The sequence below is a fragment of the Rattus norvegicus genome, chromosome 18 (assembly GCF_021556685.1).
Source record: "Rattus norvegicus strain SHRSP/BbbUtx chromosome 18, alternate assembly SHRSP_T2T, whole genome shotgun sequence".
NCBI classification, from domain to species: domain Eukaryota; kingdom Metazoa; phylum Chordata; class Mammalia; order Rodentia; family Muridae; genus Rattus; species Rattus norvegicus.
Window position 1 is genome coordinate 26,551,799 of NC_141551.1, and position 17,193 is coordinate 26,568,991.

The following is a 17,193-nucleotide window of genomic DNA, read 5'->3' on the forward strand; positions in this document are numbered from 1 at the left end:
TGTGGCTAGTTGTCTCCCTACCAGAGCTGGTGAAATCCAGTCATAAGAGCAGGTTCATGAAATATAGGAGCGGAAAATTTGTGGCTTAGAGAAATGTGATATCTGTGATAAAGAAAGGTGATTGGGTTGTAGCTAGCATCACTAACTGAAGCTAAAATCTTCCTTCCTTCCAGAGTTCAAGGAGTTCTAGTCTGGCCTCTTCTGGATTTGGAGTGTCTCTCTCAAGTTTGTCACAACCATTGACTTTTGGAAGTGGACGGAGCCAGTCCAATGGAGTTTTAGCCACAGAAAACAAGCCTCTGGGCTTCTCTCTCAGCCGCAGCTCTGCATCGGAGTCTCAGAAAGACTCAGACCTCTCCAAGAACTTGTTTTTTCAATGCATGTCCCAAAACTTGCCCAGCAGTAACTACTTCACCTCGGGTTCAGAGGGCGTGGCCGATGACTCCTCCAGCAGGGACTCGTTCAGACAGAGCCTGGAAAGCCTGAGCTCAGGCCTGGGTAAAGGCAGACCTGTTCTTGGAGCAGATACTAAGCCAGGTCCCAAGGCTGGCAGCTCTGTGGACCGAAAAGTGCCTGCAGAGTCCATGCCCACCCTTACTCCAGCCTTCCCGCGGAGTCTCCTGAACACCCGCACCCCAGAGAATCATGAAAATCTATTTTTACAGCCCCCTAAACTGTCCCGAGAAGAACCTTCTAACCCTTTCCTGGCGTTTGTGGAGAAAGTGGAACACAGCCCTTTCAGCAGCTTTGCGTCTCAGGCATCAGGTAGCTCTTCCTCTGCTACCACGGTCACCTCAAAGGCAACACCCAGCTGGCCCGAGTCCCACTCCTCTGCAGACTCTGCATCTTTAGCAAAGAAAAAACCCCTCTTTATTACAACGGACTCCTCCAAACTGGTATCTGGTGTTCTGGGCTCAGCTCTCAGCACTGGGGGCCCAAGCCTCTCTGCCATGGGGAATGGGCGCTCCAGCTCACCCACCAGCAGCCTCACCCAACCTATTGAGATGCCTACTCTCTCCTCCAGTCCCACAGAAGAGAGGCCAACTGTGGGGCCTGGCCAGCAGGACAATCCTCTCCTCAAAACATTCAGTACCGTCTTTGGCAGGCACGCAGGCAGCTTTCTGTCCTCCCCAGCAGAGTTTGCCCAGGAGAACAAAGCTCCTTTTGAAGCTGTCAAAAGGTTCTCATTGGATGAGCGCAGCTTGGCTTGCAGACAGGATTCGGACTCCAGCACCAACAGTGACCTGTCAGATCTGAGCGACTCGGAGGAGCAGCTGCAGGCCAAGAGTGGCCTGAAGGGGCCTCCAGAGCACCTGATGGGGAAGCTAGGCCCCGATGGGGGACGCAGCGCCGAGCTGCTGCTGGGCAAGGGCAAAGGGAAGCAGGCCCCTAAGGGCCGGCCCCGGACTGCTCCCCTGAAAGGTGATCCCGCAGGGACCGTCGATGGGCACCACTGACATCAAATGTTGGGATGGAAAAGTCTTAATCTCTAGAATGACACCATACCCTCCTTGGACCTGGTTCTGGGCAGTGTTGCTTCTGTGTTGCCTCTATAAGGGTTGTCTGGCCACAAAGAAAAAATTTGATCTCATTAACTTTTCTTTAAACATCAGGAACTAAGTTCTTTTAGAATCCCATTCCGTTCTCATTTAAAGACTAGACCGTCTTTAAATTTACTTTAGGGAGATAGGTAGAAATAGTCACTGTTCCCATAGCAACCTTTGGTAGATTGGATGAAGCAGAGATTCACAGCCTCTATTTGTCCTTCCCCAAGACATACCCTAGCTCAGCACTGTGATAGGACATCACTCAGAGTCTAGTGATAAAAGCAGCTCTTTCCTTCAGGCTCTGATAGACTTGAGGATACTTGATTACTTGATACAAGTTCTCCATGGCTTGCGTCCCCATCTGAAGCCTTTTCTCCTCATGCACTCTTCTAGGTACCTTTCCAAGTAGCCCAAAGAGAAATGCTCAGGTCAGGGTGTATGTCTAGTCATGCTGAACCTGATTCATACCTCTGGTGAAGGCCCTCTCTCCTCCCTTCCTCCCCACAGTTGGCCAGTCAGTGCTGAAGGACGTGAGTAAAGTGAGGAAGCTGAAGCAGTCTGGAGAGCCCTTCCTGCAGGATGGCTCCTGCATCAACGTGGCGCCTCACCTGCACAAGTGCCGAGAGTGCCGCCTGGAGAGGTACCGCAAGTTCAAGGAGCAGGAGCAGGACGACTCCACTGTAGCCTGCCGCTTCTTCCACTTCCGGAGGTACTGCATCCTCTGTCCCCCAGCTCCCAGTTCTCATTGGCTTTAAGTGACTGCAGTGCACGCGCTCTCTGGATCCACAGATGTGTCCTGCCACCTCTCTTACTTTCCCTAACCTTTGCTCTTTAGAGTCTGTTTTGAGACTGTCAGAGTAGTCAGTTGGATTGTGAAGTGGCCTGTGGCTTTGTCTTTAGAAAATGTAAGTTGAACAGTTTTACCTGTAGCCCTGTGCTGCCCCTGGGTTATTCTCAAGTCTGATTCCATTTAAAGTTGTATAAGGAAAACTCAGTTCCTTTTGTGGATCACCTGACCACCTCCATTTCCTCAGTACTAGAGTAAGCTGAGGGGTAGGCAGTGGGAATAGGACAGAGTGCGAACCTTCTCTTCCCTCCTTTGTTTCTCTCTTGGTTTGATTTGGGGGCAGCATCTGATTTGTATTGCCAGTGTGGCCTTGAACTAGTGGACTCAAACACTCCTGCCACAGCCCTCCCAAGTGCTGGGATTACATGGTTTGTCACCACACTTGATTAAGAATCTTTACTTGTGGGCTGGAGAGATGGCTCAGCGGTTAAGAGCACTGACTGCTCTTCCAGAGGTCATGAGTTCAATTCCCAGCAACCACATGGTGGCTCACAACCATCTGTAATGAGATGCTCTCTTCTGAAGTGTCTGAAGAGAACGACAGTGTACTAACATATAAATAAAATAAATAAATTTTTAAAAAAAGAATCTCTACTTGTAAAGAAGAAAAAAAAGAATCTTGTTGAATAAAGAAATCCAGTTACTTCTCAGCTTTTAAAACTAAGATCAAGTAAAGAAACCCAAATTTTTTTATTGGTTTGACCTCAATTTCTTTATTTGGCAAATATTTATTAGGCCACTAATTGTGTCAACTACCCCCTCCCCTGACACATACATGCCCCCTCCCTTCCTCTGGATTCAGAAGCAAAGGAAACAAATTTTAGCTCACACGGTTTAAAGAGAAAGAAGTTTTTTAAAAAAAAAAAAATGATGTCAAGGGGCTAGAACAGTGGCTCTTGAGAGACTGCAGTTCTTTCGGAGAGAACCCCAGTTTGGTTCCTAACACACTTGTTAGGAGCCTCACAGCTCTCTAACTCCAGTGCCAGGGGATCTGCTGCTCTCTGTGTGGGTGGGTGGGTGGGTGGGTGGGTTGTTGAGAAGAGGGTCTTACTGTGTATCCCTGGCTGGCTCTGAACTCACCTCCCTCTGCCTCCCAAGTATTGGTGTTAAAGGTGTGTGCACTGAGGCATCTGTAAGAACAAGCTCATCCTCAAGGTTGCACTGTTGCTGATGGAACCAGAGTTGGTAGACTAGGGTGGGAAAGGGCAGAGAATTCATGAAGGGTCTATGTTTTATTTGTTGCTGCTTGGTTTTGAGATGGAGTCTCTGGATGTTTATTTTTCTCATTTCTGTTTTTTACACTTATTTATTTATGGGTTTGGGGGCTGGAGAGATGGCTCAATGGATAAGTACTGACTGCTCTTATAGAGGACCCATGTTTGATTCTTAGCATACACATGGCAGTCCAGGGGATCTGATGCCTTTCCTGACCTCTGAGGTCTATGTGCCTATGCACATGTGCACTCAGCATTTGGCAGACAGAATAACTTAGAGGAGTTCACTGGGAATGAAACTCAGGTTATCACGTGCAGTAGGACGTCCCTTTACCCACTGAACCATCGCACTGTCTGGTCCATCCCTTTACCTCTTCCTCCCAAGTCCTTAGTCAGTACAGTGTCAAGACTGTTTAAGTATTACAGGAAATATATAAATATTATGTTTGCATTGTATTAACTGCTATAAGTAACCTACTGATGACTTAAAAGAACATGTAAGGGGCTGGGGATTTAGCTCAGTGGTAGAGCGCTTACCTAGGAAGCGCGAGGCCCTGGGTTCGGTCCCCAGCTCCGAAAAAAAGAACCAAAAAAAAAAATGTAAAAATGTGTAGTATAATTATAGTATCATAGTCTATGAGGGACTTGATCTGCCCCAGATTTTGATAGGGATGTGGGAAATGGGTAGGAGGTGTGGCCTCTAGCCATTTCCCTCATACCCCAAGGGATGGTTGTATTTGACTTGTGTCCTTTTTTTGTCTTAGGTTGGTCTTCACTCGAAAGGGGGTACTCCGTGTGGAGGGATTTCTGAGCCCCCAGCAGAGTGACCCGGATGCCATGAACTTGTGGATCCCCTCTTCCTCCCTAGCAGAAGGAATAGACCTAGAAACCTCAAAATACATCTTGGCCAATGTTGGGGACCAGTTCTGCCAGCTTGTAATGTCTGAGAAAGAGGCCATGATGATGGTGGAGCCACACCGTAAGGCGCCCTTCACTGCTCCCAGCTGCTCCTCTCTTGCAGTCTTGATTTCCTTTTCCTTAAAGCAAGGTTGGGAAGAAAGGCATCTGCTGTGGATGAATCAGGACTGAGATTTGTCTTTGTAGCATCCTGTAAGCGATGCACTGTCCCAGCACGTGCCATTCTGTCCATCTGACAAGTAGTGAACAGAATCTCCTCCTCATTGTGCCGTGTGTCCGTCATCACACATCTGCCGTGTGGGGCTGAGCTGTTCTCAGTTTGCTTTGAACAAATTCACGGCAGTGCCAGTGTCCTATGGTTCACTGAGAGACATGGTGCTGTTTAAGACTTAGTTTCTCACCTAGAGTCCTCATTGTTACTGAGGCAATACAGATATACTCCATACAGTTTCCACACTAAGGGAACTGTACTGTGAATGTATACTTTACATTTCAAGAGAAAAAGTCTCTTTTTTTTCTGTCAAAGACTTTATACTGTCTGGGTTATTTTTTGAGATTAGGGTCTCAGAGTCCTTATATATCTAAGACTGACCTTTTCCTGCCTCCATCTTCAAAATGTAGGAATTACAACCTAACTGAAATGTTTTTTCTCAGTTGATAACATATAGCATTAATTTCTTGATGACACTAGGAGTCTTATTACTGTTCTACCCCCTAAGAACACTCAGTGTTCCATACATCTGTTTCTCTTACAATTGTAGAAACACACACTTGTTTTATTTTTAAAATTTTTATCTATGGACAAATGCCATGCATGAGTAACAGTCAATAAAATGGGTTTCATGCTGTTGGTCACAGTTGTCACTACCAAGAGTGTTCTTCTCTCCCCAGAGAAAGTGGCATGGAAGCGAGCGGTGCGTGGAGTGCGGGAAATGTGCGATGTGTGTGAGACGACGCTCTTCAACATCCATTGGGTTTGTCGAAAATGCGGATTTGGGGTCTGCCTTGACTGTTACCGGCTCAGGAAAAGCCGTCCAAGGAGTGGTAAGTAATCCTGTCTCTCAGGTAATTCTAAACATGGCAGGTGAATCAGCTGCTAGCTTCACTTGTCTTTGTCATAACTTTTATAGACACATAACATTTTTTTATTAAAGATTGGTTTTTATTTTTAATTACTTTACTGTGTCTGTCTGTGGGAATATGTGCACAGGTGAGCACAGGGTTTACAGAAGAAGGTATGGCTTTCCCTGGAGCTGGAGCTACAGATAGTTGTGAGCAAAGTCAGGCATGGTGACACATGCCTTCAATCCATATACTCAGAGACACAGGCAAGTGGCCCTCTGTGAGCTCAAGGCCAACCTGGTCTACAGAGTAAGTTCTAAGACAGCCACAGCTACACAGAGAAACCCTAAGAGGAATGACTACAGTGCTCTCAGAAGCCACAAAAGAAAGTCTGCCTGGGTATGATGACACATGCCTTTAATCCTAGCACTTGAGGCTAGAGGCAGAAGGGTCTCTGTGAGTTCAAGGCCAGCCTGATCTACATAGTAAGTTCTAGGACAGCCATGGCTCTATAGAGATTTGTCTCAAAACAGCAAGCAGATAAAAGTTGTCTCAGGTTTGTCTATAACAGTGCAGAGCCTTTGATGTCTCCTACTGTCTAGTGATGCTCTATTTTATGTATATTTTGTATAATCTGGATTATATTCATTTTGGCTGTATGGATACTGCCACTGTATGTAGTGTTTGTGTGGCTGGATGCTTGTTCTTCTCCCTTGGTTCTATACCGAGGAGGACAATTTCTGGGTCAAGCCAGGTGTAGCAGATAAACATTTGTAATCCCAGCACTTGGAAGGTAGAGGAGGAGGATACAGAGATTAGCACTAGCCTCAGCTACGCAGTCAGTTTGCCAGTCTTGGTCACCTTCCCTGGCTAAATAAAGGTCTTTTGAGGAACTTCAGAGTATTCTCCAAAGGGCCTTACAGTTATAAACCCAGCTACAGCCATATCTTTTTAGGATATTGTCCGTCTGTTTTCCTCTTTTTAAAGACACATATTTAAATTATTTGCTTCCCTTGGTTCTAGCTTAGGTTAGGAATCCCCCTCATCTTTCATCCTTCAGAGATCCAATATAACAGGTATCTGTGTTGTTTGGTAGTGCTTTTGGTTTTTGTTAAAATGGCCTCCCTTCATAGGCAATGCTAGTGTCAAAATCTCCATCTTCCTTTCTGTACCTCCTGAGCACTCTGAACATAGAGATCTTGGGTTTCTATCACCATACCTGATCTGGTGTTATGGTGGTGTCAGCAGGGCCCGTAGATGTTTTTTATTTTTTGTTCGTTTGGGTTTTGTTTTGTTTCTTGGCCTGGTGGGTGTGGGTATAAATAAGCTAAGCTTAAGCAATTAGAACTTGAAAAGCTGTACCCACATCATAAACCAACAGTGGTATCTTAGGCCAGTGACTTAATCACTACAAGCCTCAGTTCCTTTTTCTATAAAAGAAAAATATATTATTAGCATTAACATTGTTGCAGGTAATTTGATGAACTATATCTGAAGGGCTCACACAGGACTGACACCTAAGCATGGCATACAGTTAACAGTGGGCCTTTTTACCCTGGCACTATAGAAATTGCTTTTCTGCCATAAACAGAAAGAAACAGCATTTAAAACTAATTTTCCAGATTTTGCAGCAGGCAACATAGGACTGTGACCTCTGAGAAATGGGAAGAAACAATCTGGTTTCTACAGTGGCCTGTTAGTGCTTCTAACTGTGGCACAGAGGAGACCAAATTAGCTTGGCAGCCCCACTGGGCTAAGACAGACAGACAGTCAGGTAGAATGCCTGGGTAAAGCGAAGGGCCGCACACGTGGCGCAGCAGAGACTATGCAGAGTCCCAGGTTTTCTGTGTCACAGATCTACATGAGCGTCAGCTCAAACTCCCTGAGGCCCAAAACTGATCTTCAGAGGATTATTGGCAAGTAATTTTCCTTTTTAAAAAAAAAAAAAAAAAGATTTATTTATTTATTATAAATATGAGTACACTGTAGCTGTCTTCAGACACCAGAAGAGGGCATCAGATCCCATTACAGATGGTTGTGAGCCACCATGTGGTTGCTGGGAAGTGAACTCAGGACCTCTGGAAGAGCAGTCAGTGCTCTTAACCACTGAGCCATCTCTCCAGCCCAGCAAGTAATTTTCAGAATTCATAATTTTAGAAAAAAAAAATCTTTCTTTTTTTCTTCCCTCCCTCTCCCCACAAGATAGGGTTTCTCTGTCAGCCCTGGCTGCTCCGGGCCTTACTCTGTAGACCAAGGCTGTCCTTAAAGTCACAGAACTCTGCCTGCTCTGCCTCCTGAGTACTAGGGGGTGTGCACCCGCATGCCTAGTGTCAGAATCACAATTGTAAAGAGATGCTTGGCCTTCCAAAACTTAGGAAGCAAACACAAGTGGATCTTCATGAGTTAAAGGCCAGCCTCCTCTACATAGCAAGTTCTAGGACGATATAAAAAGATAGTGTTTCAATAAAAATAAAAACAACAGAAAGAGATGTTTGTTAGAGTCCAGAAGGATCACTTCTGTGTCATGGGATTGAGTGTTAAAGTCTTTAATTGGAGACTGGAGAGATGGCTCAGTGGGTGACCTAGGTTTCATTCGCAGTGCCCATCTGGGTGTCTGTAACCATATGTCTGTCCGTAAGAACTGTCTGTGACTCCGGTTTCAGGAGATCTCACACCCTCTCTGGCCTCCATTAGCACTAGGCACACAGATGGTCCGCATACACACATACAGGCAGAGGACCTGTGCATATAAGATCAGATCTCTAGAACTGCTATCAAGAATTGTAAAGCAAGCTTTAGAAGACTCACCCTGATTGCTGACTCTTGCACTAATTAGTTTAACAGAGTTCAAAGGATTTAAAAACAACAAACAAAACAGTATCCAGATATATATTGACAGAACTCTGCATTCAGTCAACAAAGTCAAGAATAAAGGAAAAGAGAAAAAGGCAGAGTTGACCAATAACTCAAAATGACAAATGAGAAAATGCCTAAAAGTAGCAGGGATGATGACATGTGACACACCCAATATGGAGGGTAATGTAATGGCTGGAGACAGACTATGACAAGTTAACCATTAGTACTGCTAAGCCCAGAGCACTTCCTAAGAAGTCAGAGCATGGGGCTGGGGAGAGGACTTACTGCAGAGGCAGTTCCTTCCCAGCATCCATATCTGACGCTCACAGCCACCTTTAACTTTAGACTCAAGAGACCGGTGCCTTCTTCTGACCATGGCGGGCACCCGTACACATACAGCACTCATTCACCAACACACTTTACATCTGGCAGCAAACACCTATAGTCCGGACCCTCAGGAGGAGAAAGCAGGAGGATCCAGAGTTAAGAACTGTCTTTGGCTACTTAGCAAGTCTGAGGCCAGCTGGCCATACAAGGAAAATCTGTCCAGTACAGCACAAAACAAAAACAATGCTGGCCAGGAGAGACGGAAGGATATCAAGTGCCAAGAGCTGAAGTTTGCAGAGGGATAGGGTTGTTCTTGTCATGGTTGATTTGGAGAAACATGAAGAATCTCCTTTAGATTGTTGGTTTGTTTTTTATAATATAAAGCAGTAGAACAGATCGTAGTTTCAGTTTTTAAGTAAGCTTTTGCTTTCTTTGGCCATGAAAAAATTGGACTTTGAGGCTCTAAAACTTTGACTCACTGAAAGATGGTGACCCCATAAAATCAGAAATTAATTTCTGTTTCAGAGACAGAAGAGATGGGCGATGAGGAGGTCTTCTCCTGGCTGAAGTGTGCAAAGGGGCAGTCCCATGAACCAGAGAACCTCATGCCCACACAGATCATCCCTGGCACAGGTAAAGAAACTCCTGTTTTGAGAGTGGGTGAGAAAGTGTCGTGTGTCTGTTTTGATTTTGTAGTGCTGAGTATTACATTCTCAGCCTTTTACACAGCAGGTCAACACTTCTACCACAGAACCACATCCCTAGCCTCAGTGTATTGGTTTACTGGGGAGAGGGGGCTGTGTGTTTGGGGGATGGTGTGTGTGTGTTTGGTTCAGGGAAGGTGACCATGATAAGCCAATCACTCCGGACATTAGGAAAGACTTCTGGTTTTAGGCTCATAAAATATCGCTAGAACACTTGCCGCTCTCTCCGAAGGTCTAGGTTCAGCTCCAGTCACTCACAGGAAAATCACAGTCACCTGTAACTCTGGTTCCAGGACATCCAATTCCTTCTTTGGTCTTCAAGGGCAGCCATGCACATGTGTGTGTGGGCATTCAAGTAAAGTAATATCAAAACAAACAAAATGTGTTTTGCCAGGTGTGGTGGTGCACACTTTCAATCCCAGCACTCAGGAGGCAGAGGCAGGAGGATCTCTCAGTTCAAAGGCAGCCCGTTCTGTAGAGTGAGTTCTGGACAGCCAGGGTTACACAGAGAAACATGTCTCAATCATAATAATAATAATAATGTTAGAGGTGTATGTTTAAAACCCCACTGAGAACTGCATTGGTGTTTCAAAGCTGCCTGGCCAGTGCTGGGGACCTGAGGTAGGAGGCTGCAGTGGGTTCTCAGAGTAAATTCCAGGTCATGAAAACAATAATAAAAATATCTGGCTAAGAGGTTGGAGATGTAGCTCAGTGCAAGGCCCTGGGTTCAGTTCTCAGCTTCCTGGGATGGGGATATCCAGCTCAGCATAACCAAACCCTTGAATCCATGAAGACAGCACTAGCCTACCAGAGGGGAGGAGTAGCTGCACATGTTTGTCACAATCCCAGCTTTCTGCACCAAGTCTTCCTCAGGACTTCAAAGGCAACCTGGGCCCAGGGGTCCTGGTCTCAAAACAGACAAATGTTCCAATGGTGCTTACTGTCTCCTCTCCTTAGCGCTTTATAATATCGGAGACATGGTACACGCTGCCCGGGGAAAGTGGGGAATTAAAGCAAACTGCCCTTGTATAAGTCGGCAAAGCAAATCCGTTTTGAGACCTGCTGTCACCAATGGGATATCACAGGTAAGATGTGTGGGTCACAACTAAGAGAGGCAGGCTGCCTTTCTGTCTGTCTGTCTGTCTTTCTGTCTGTCTTTCTTTCTGTCTGTCTTTCTTTCTTCTCCTCTTCCTCCTCTTCCTTCTTCTATTCTGGGTTCTTTTTAAATTTTTATTTTATTTGAGAATTATTCCCAGAAGGGGTAACACTGAGGTAGAAAGGTAAAAGTGCAGGAATGGTGGGGGAATCCCAACCACAATTAAGTATGTAGAAAAATGCCATTAGGACCTGTTACCCGTGTACCAATTAAAATGAAAATTAGTCTGAACTACTCAGGATTCCGAGGTGAAAGAATTGTTAGTTTTGAGGCCTCTCTGTGCAGCATATCAAGACCGCATCTCAAAAGCAAAACGGAAACATTAAGAGCCCACGGTCCACAGCTTCCATTTGAACCTCCTGGCACCACTAGCCTGGGTTGATTACTAGAAACCCAAGTGTGGGTGCGGAGAGCTCTGGAGATTGTGTCCTCAGTAGCATCGGTGTGCTGATGTCCCATCATAGGCGGTTGTGGGTGCTGAAAATTGAACTCAAGATTTCAGGAAGAGCAGGCAGTTCTCTTAACCAATGAATCGACTGTCCAGCCCTGTGGATTAACTTCAATCACTAGTTTCCTGTCGTAGAACAGTCTAAGACATTCTTTAAATTGTAAATTCTAAGTCTTGTTTACCTGATTTTCATAAATGGCTTGCACATTGTAGATTTAATAAATGTCTGTGGATCACAGAAGGCATGAAATAACATGGAAACAGCTCCAGGTTATTCTTCCTAGACCTGTACAGTAGTCATGGTCAGTGCTCTCTGCCTAGGCTTGCCCTCTGCAGTCCTCCTCACTCCCTAACCTTCCATGCTTTAGCTTCCCAGTATAACCCCTAGTGCCTCTTCTGGAAACGAAACTACCTTCTCAAGCGGAGGCGGGACTGTGGCGACCACAAACCCAGAGCCGGAGCAAGCTCCCAAAGGTGCTGGCGCTGACAGCAGAGCTGAGGAGCCCCTGAAAGCAGAAGGCTCCGCGTCAAATAGCAATAGTGAACTAAAAGCCATCAGGCCCCCGTGCCCTGACACAGCCCCCCCTTCCTCCGCTCTGCATTGGCTGGCGGATTTAGCAACTCAGAAGGCTAAAGAAGAAACAAAAGGTGAGCTGACCTGTGCCCAGCTGTGGAAAGGGTGTTGGGTAAGTCTGCAAGCGGCTGTTCAAGCTGACACACTACCGTGCGCTCAGAGAGGTGCTGCCTGCTTTCTCTGGTTGATAACGTACAATCAGGGGTTTGTTTCCAGGGCGTTTGGTGTTTTGGCTATTTGGTTGATTTTTTTTTTTTTAAGAAGGTGGAGTATTGCTGGGTCCTTCCCTAGCTTCTTGGTCAGAATTGAAACAGTTTTGAGTGAGCTTCCTCCTGGGTTGTTTCTGCAGCCAGAGTTGACAGCTAGACTTAGAATAGCAATTTTATTTTGAAGAGGGTCTCATCTGGGCTTGAAAAGAGAAGCCATTTTAAATGGGCCTGAGAACCACATGGGAATTATTTTTCTTTAATCCCACTGAGAACCATTAGTTAGAATTTCTTGAGATAAAGACTGATCTCCGTTTTTTAACAAGTATCACAAATTATTCCAGTCCAAGAGGTCTTGAGACCCACTTAAACTGTCTTAGAAGATAAAAGGTAGATGAGAAAAAAGAAATTTTGTGATCCAAATATAGGCAAGAAGTAAAAAATGGAGAATTTTCTTTGTGTCCCTAAAACCTGTGTACAGAGCTTCTCAGCCTGAACACCTACTAATCCCACATAGTTTGGAGGCCGGCACTGTGGAAGGTCTTTCTCCCCTTTCCACCCCGCCGTGTTGACAGGGTTGGTGTCTGCTGCTCCTGTCCAATGCTGTCTGTTGTGCTCTCGCAGATGCAGGGTCGCTGAGGTCGGTGCTCAGTAAAGAGTCCCACTCGCCCTTTGGGCTGGACTCACTCAACTCCACTGCGAAGGGCTCTCCGCTGACTCCAAAGCTTTTTAACAGCCTGCTGCTGGGCCCCACTGCCTCCAACAGCAAGACGGAAGGCTCCAGTCTTCGAGACCTCCTTCACTCCGGGCCCGGAAAGCTTCCTCAAACCCCTCTGGACACAGGCATACCCTTCCCCCCTGTTTTCTCTTCATCCTCAGCAGTAAGTGTCCTTTCGACAGCTCTAGCCTTTGGTGTTTGGTTTTGTTTTATGACAAAACCATCACAGATAGAGATGATCGAGTGAGAGACTCCTGGTTGCATGGTCAAGCTAACAAATCTTTAACATTGGGTTCTTGGATTGTTTGAGGTCATCTTAAGTTGTGAGCCTTGGGTACCATTTTTGAAGTCAGTAAAAATTGAGGCTCAGTGTGATGACCTAAGTTCAGTCTTCAGGGCCCCAGGTGGAAGAAGTGAGCTTACCTACTCCTGAAGTTGTTCTCTCACTTCTATGTGGTACCATAGAAAAGCACACGTTCATACAGACCTGTCACACGCTCCTCCCTCCCTCTCCCTCCTCCTCTCCCTCCACACACATACACACACACACACACACACACACACACATTTTAAGGAAGTCAGTAAAAATGGAAACATTCCTTTTTGGCCTTCAGCAGAAAGGTTATTACATTGATTCATTTGATTTCCTTGCAAACACTAGGTTTTTGTAAGCTGAGCAGTGCATTCATAGAGTGCTTTGTTGGATTCAAGTCTTTAAAACGTCCAGGACAGCTCTGGTCTTCTACCTGTGTACCTGCTCTCTCTTGGTGTTCTTCCCTTTGTCAGTGGTTCTGTATCATAGGACTAGTCAGTCCACAAGTTCGAATCCTTTGCCATTCCCCTCTTACATTTCATATATAACTTGTCAGTAAGTTCTTCTGTTCCATCTTCAGATCTACTCATGATCGTCAGGTGCAGCCATCATCCTCCTTGGTCCATCTTTCCCTCTTTCCTTCCTCTCTCTGGCCTTTTCCCCTCATAGACATTCCAGCTACACACACCTTTTTGTGGCCCTTGAATACAGCTTCCCTTGTGGGTCTCATATTTGTTTCTTGCTCCTAGATCCTCCCCGTGTGTCCACAGGCTTGCTTCATCACTGATGCCCCTCTTAAATGGAACAAGTCACTCAGGGGGCTTCTGTCGTAGGTTACACCTCAGTTCTGTGAGACACGGTCTCATGTGGGCCACACTAGCCTCAACTTAATGTGTAGCTTTGGATGACATTGAACTCATGATCCTCCTGTCTCTGATTCCCAAATTCTGAGAGCACATGCCTGTGCCAGCACACCTGGGTTTATGGGACCCTCATCTTCCACACAGAATTGATTTCATAGCACTTAATTGTAATCTGCTCTGTTTCTCTTGCCCATACCAAAGATGTCTTATTCACCAGTACATATCTCTGTGTTACAGTGTGCAGTAGTCATTTTTAGTAAGCATTGATGTAATGTGTGAATTCTCAGAGTACAAAAGTTAAAGAGGGGGTTGGAGATTTAGCTCAGCGTTAGAGTACTTGCCTAGCGAGCGCAAGGCCCTGGGTTCGGTCCCCAGCTCCGGAAAAAAAAAAAAGTTAAAGAGAATAGAAACAGCGAGTGGAGGGGCTAGAGAGATGGCTCAGGGGTTAAGAACACTGCCTGCAGAGGGCCTGGGTCACTTCCTAGTGTCCGCATGGCAGCTCACGAGCTCTGTAACCTCAGTTTTAGGGGATTTGAGGCTGTCAGGCATGCACGTGGTACAGGAACAACATGCATGCAAAGACACTGTCTTTCAGGTCTCCCTTCTCTGTGCAGATCACCATTTATTACGTGGGGGGTGGGGGCAGTGCGGGTGTCACAGTATGGGGATTAGTTCTCTCCTTCCATGGAGTAGGTAGGAATCAAATGCAGGCTATCAGACTTGGCAGCAAGTATCTTCTTTTTTTTTTTTTTTTTTTAAAGATTTATTTATTCATTTATTATATATAAGTACACTGTAGCTGTCTTCAGACACACCAGAAGAGGGCATCGGGTCTCCTTACAGATGGTTGTGAGCCACCATGTGGTTGCTGGGAATTGAACTCAGGACCTCTGGAAGAGCAGTCGGGTGCTCTTAACCGCTGAGCCATCTCTCCAGCCCTGCAAGTATCTTCTTACCTGCTGAGCTATCTAACTGGCCCAGCATTATTTCCTGGGTGTCATCTCCGAGATGTTGACTGGATGTAGTTTTCCTGTGTACACATTTGGCAAGAAAATCCAAAGGTTAAGGAATTTACTATACTAAAAATTAATAATTTTTTTGTCTTTCTGCAATTACAGAAGACGTTAATTTTTATCAGATTTAATCAGATAGATTAGAACTTGGGAAAATAACTGTGAGACAGTTCTTTTTGTAATGTTCTTGTGGTGCTTAAGTCAAGCTTACCTGAGGGTTTGTCTGTGAAGGGAGCAAAGAGCAAAGCCAGCCTACCCAACTTTCTGGACCACATCATTGCCTCGGTGGTAGAAAACAAGAAAACCTCAGATTCTTCAAAGCGGTCCTGCAACTTGACAGATACCCAGAAGGAAGTGAAGGAGATGGTGATGGGGTTGAACGTGCTAGACCCCCACACTTCTCATTCCTGGCTCTGTGATGGGAGGCTTCTGTGTCTCCATGACCCCAGCAACAAAAACAATTGGAAGATCTTCCGAGAATGTTGGAAACAAGGCCAGGTAAGCAAAACTAAGGTGGGTTGGGTGTTTTGTTTTGTTTTGTTTTGTTTTGTTGCCTACTGTTTGCCTGGAAGTCACTGTGGCTAAGATAATTAATTGCAGGTCCAAGTGGAAGATCATTTGCTAGGGGGACATACATAGTAAATGGTTCGGAGATATCCTCGTTGTTTCACCTTGACTTTGCTCTTTAAAACCAGGCTGGGCTTTGTATTTGTGAGGGCACAGTTCTTGGGGGTTGAGCTGCTGTTGGTGACACCTTTGGGGGAGAATCCCTGAGTGTAGGGCTTGATAGGGTAAAGGTGTGAGCTGGAATAATGGTTCGAGGTAAGTACCTGAGTGTTAGTGGATGTGATGCTGTGAGGGTGCTCTGTGAGCTTTATGCTTTAGCTTGAGGAAGGAGGAGCTCAGGGGAGTTTCGTCGTTTGCATTTGTATTGTGAGGAAGAATTCTCAGCATTTGCCAGCTGTCTCCTCACCTCAAAATACTGTAGATACCAAGTAAGATTTTTCCATTCCAGTGCTTGGGAGGCAGAGGCAGACAGATCTCTGGGAGTTAAAGGCCAGCCAGGTCTACAAAGTAAGTCTAAGATAGCTAGGGCTCTGTTACACAGAGAATACACACACACAAAAAAAAAAGAAATTTAGTGGCTGTCCCCAGAGTAAGAACACAGTATAAAAGCAGAGTAGAGGCAGATTCCCTTCTCCTAGCTAGAGATTATGAACTGGAGAAGACAGCAGGTTTTCATGGGGTTGTAGTGCTGTAGAGATGGTTCTGATTGTGTTGTCTTTGTTTCCACAGCCAGTGCTAGTTTCAGGGGTACATAAAAAGCTCAAGTCTGAACTCTGGAAGCCAGAAGCCTTTAGCCAGGAATTTGGAGACCAGGATGTGGACCTGGTGAACTGCAGGAACTGTGCTATAATTTCCGATGTTAAAGTTCGAGATTTCTGGGATGGCTTTGAGATTATATGCAGTAAGTAGCTTGGTTCTCTGGTTAAGCGGAGACAGAGTGTAGTCCTGTCCCTGAAATAACAACCCATTTCCCTATGGAGGGAGGAACCTTCTGTCTTTGACAGCAGCTGCATAAAGCTGCATGACACTCCTGTCATCCCAGAGCAGCCTGCACTTCATGGAGGACTTAGGCTGTATGAGGTCTAGTGCTCTAAGGAAAGGAGCGAGAACTGTGAAACGCAATAACAGCCGTGGGTGGAGAAACAAGGCTCGCCTTACCTGGTCCATTAGGAAATAAGAGGTTGCATTGACACTTGACACCTAGAAGATTAAGCAGAAGTGGTTTATGAGAATGCTGTCTGTCTTCTAGAGAGACTACGGTCAGAAGATGGGCAGCCAATGGTGCTCAAACTCAAAGACTGGCCCCCTGGGGAAGATTTTCGGGACATGATGCCTACAAGGTGATTTCATGTAGAGCTGTCCTCAGAGGCTTGTGCCGGGTGAATCTAGCACAACAGTCAGAGAGAAGTGAACTCTAGCTCGCTCTTCTCCCCATAGTAAGCTGAGTCATCTTTCTTGCCCTTTCTTAGGTTTGAAGATCTGATGGAGAATCTTCCTCTGCCAGAATACACCAAACGAGATGGCAGGCTCAATCTGGCTTCTCGGCTACCCAGCTACTTTGTAAGGCCTGATCTGGGCCCCAAGATGTACAACGCCTATGGTATGAGGGAAAAGACAGTGTCCTCGTTTTATATGGAGAGCTGGTTGGGGGCAGGTGATAGGTGCTGGAGAAAATCATACTCACTTTCCTCCGTCAGGACTGATTTGTGTGACATTCATAAGCTTGTGTATCTATTAGAAATAGTTTGTTCTCAAATTCTACTCAAGCAGATGTATTCTTTAGCTTTACCAAGTTCAGGCCTATGCTCTGTTAAGTTAAAAAATGACCTAAAATACTGTGGAAGTTGAGTTCTGTCTGAT

At 45.7% G+C, this 17,193-nt stretch overlaps 1 protein-coding gene across 4 annotated transcripts in view; it reads left to right on the plus strand.

The window, feature by feature from the left end:
• Positions 1-17,193, plus strand: part of Kdm3b (lysine demethylase 3B) — a 55,138-nt gene that overhangs the window by 29,354 nt on the left and 8,591 nt on the right. For all 4 annotated transcript variants that reach the window (XM_087593509.1, XM_087593510.1, XM_087593508.1 and 1 more), the window contains 12 exons: positions 174-1,422; positions 2,055-2,256; positions 4,373-4,587; positions 5,418-5,570; positions 9,297-9,404; positions 10,433-10,560; positions 11,448-11,727; positions 12,484-12,740; positions 14,998-15,264; positions 16,063-16,234; positions 16,583-16,673; positions 16,803-16,933. In XM_087593509.1, coding sequence (XP_087449635.1) covers positions 174-1,422; positions 2,055-2,256; positions 4,373-4,587; positions 5,418-5,570; positions 9,297-9,404; positions 10,433-10,560; positions 11,448-11,727; positions 12,484-12,740; positions 14,998-15,264; positions 16,063-16,234; positions 16,583-16,673; positions 16,803-16,933 — 3,253 coding nt within the window. The remainder of the gene's footprint in view (positions 1-173; positions 1,423-2,054; positions 2,257-4,372; positions 4,588-5,417; positions 5,571-9,296; positions 9,405-10,432; positions 10,561-11,447; positions 11,728-12,483; positions 12,741-14,997; positions 15,265-16,062; positions 16,235-16,582; positions 16,674-16,802; positions 16,934-17,193) is intronic.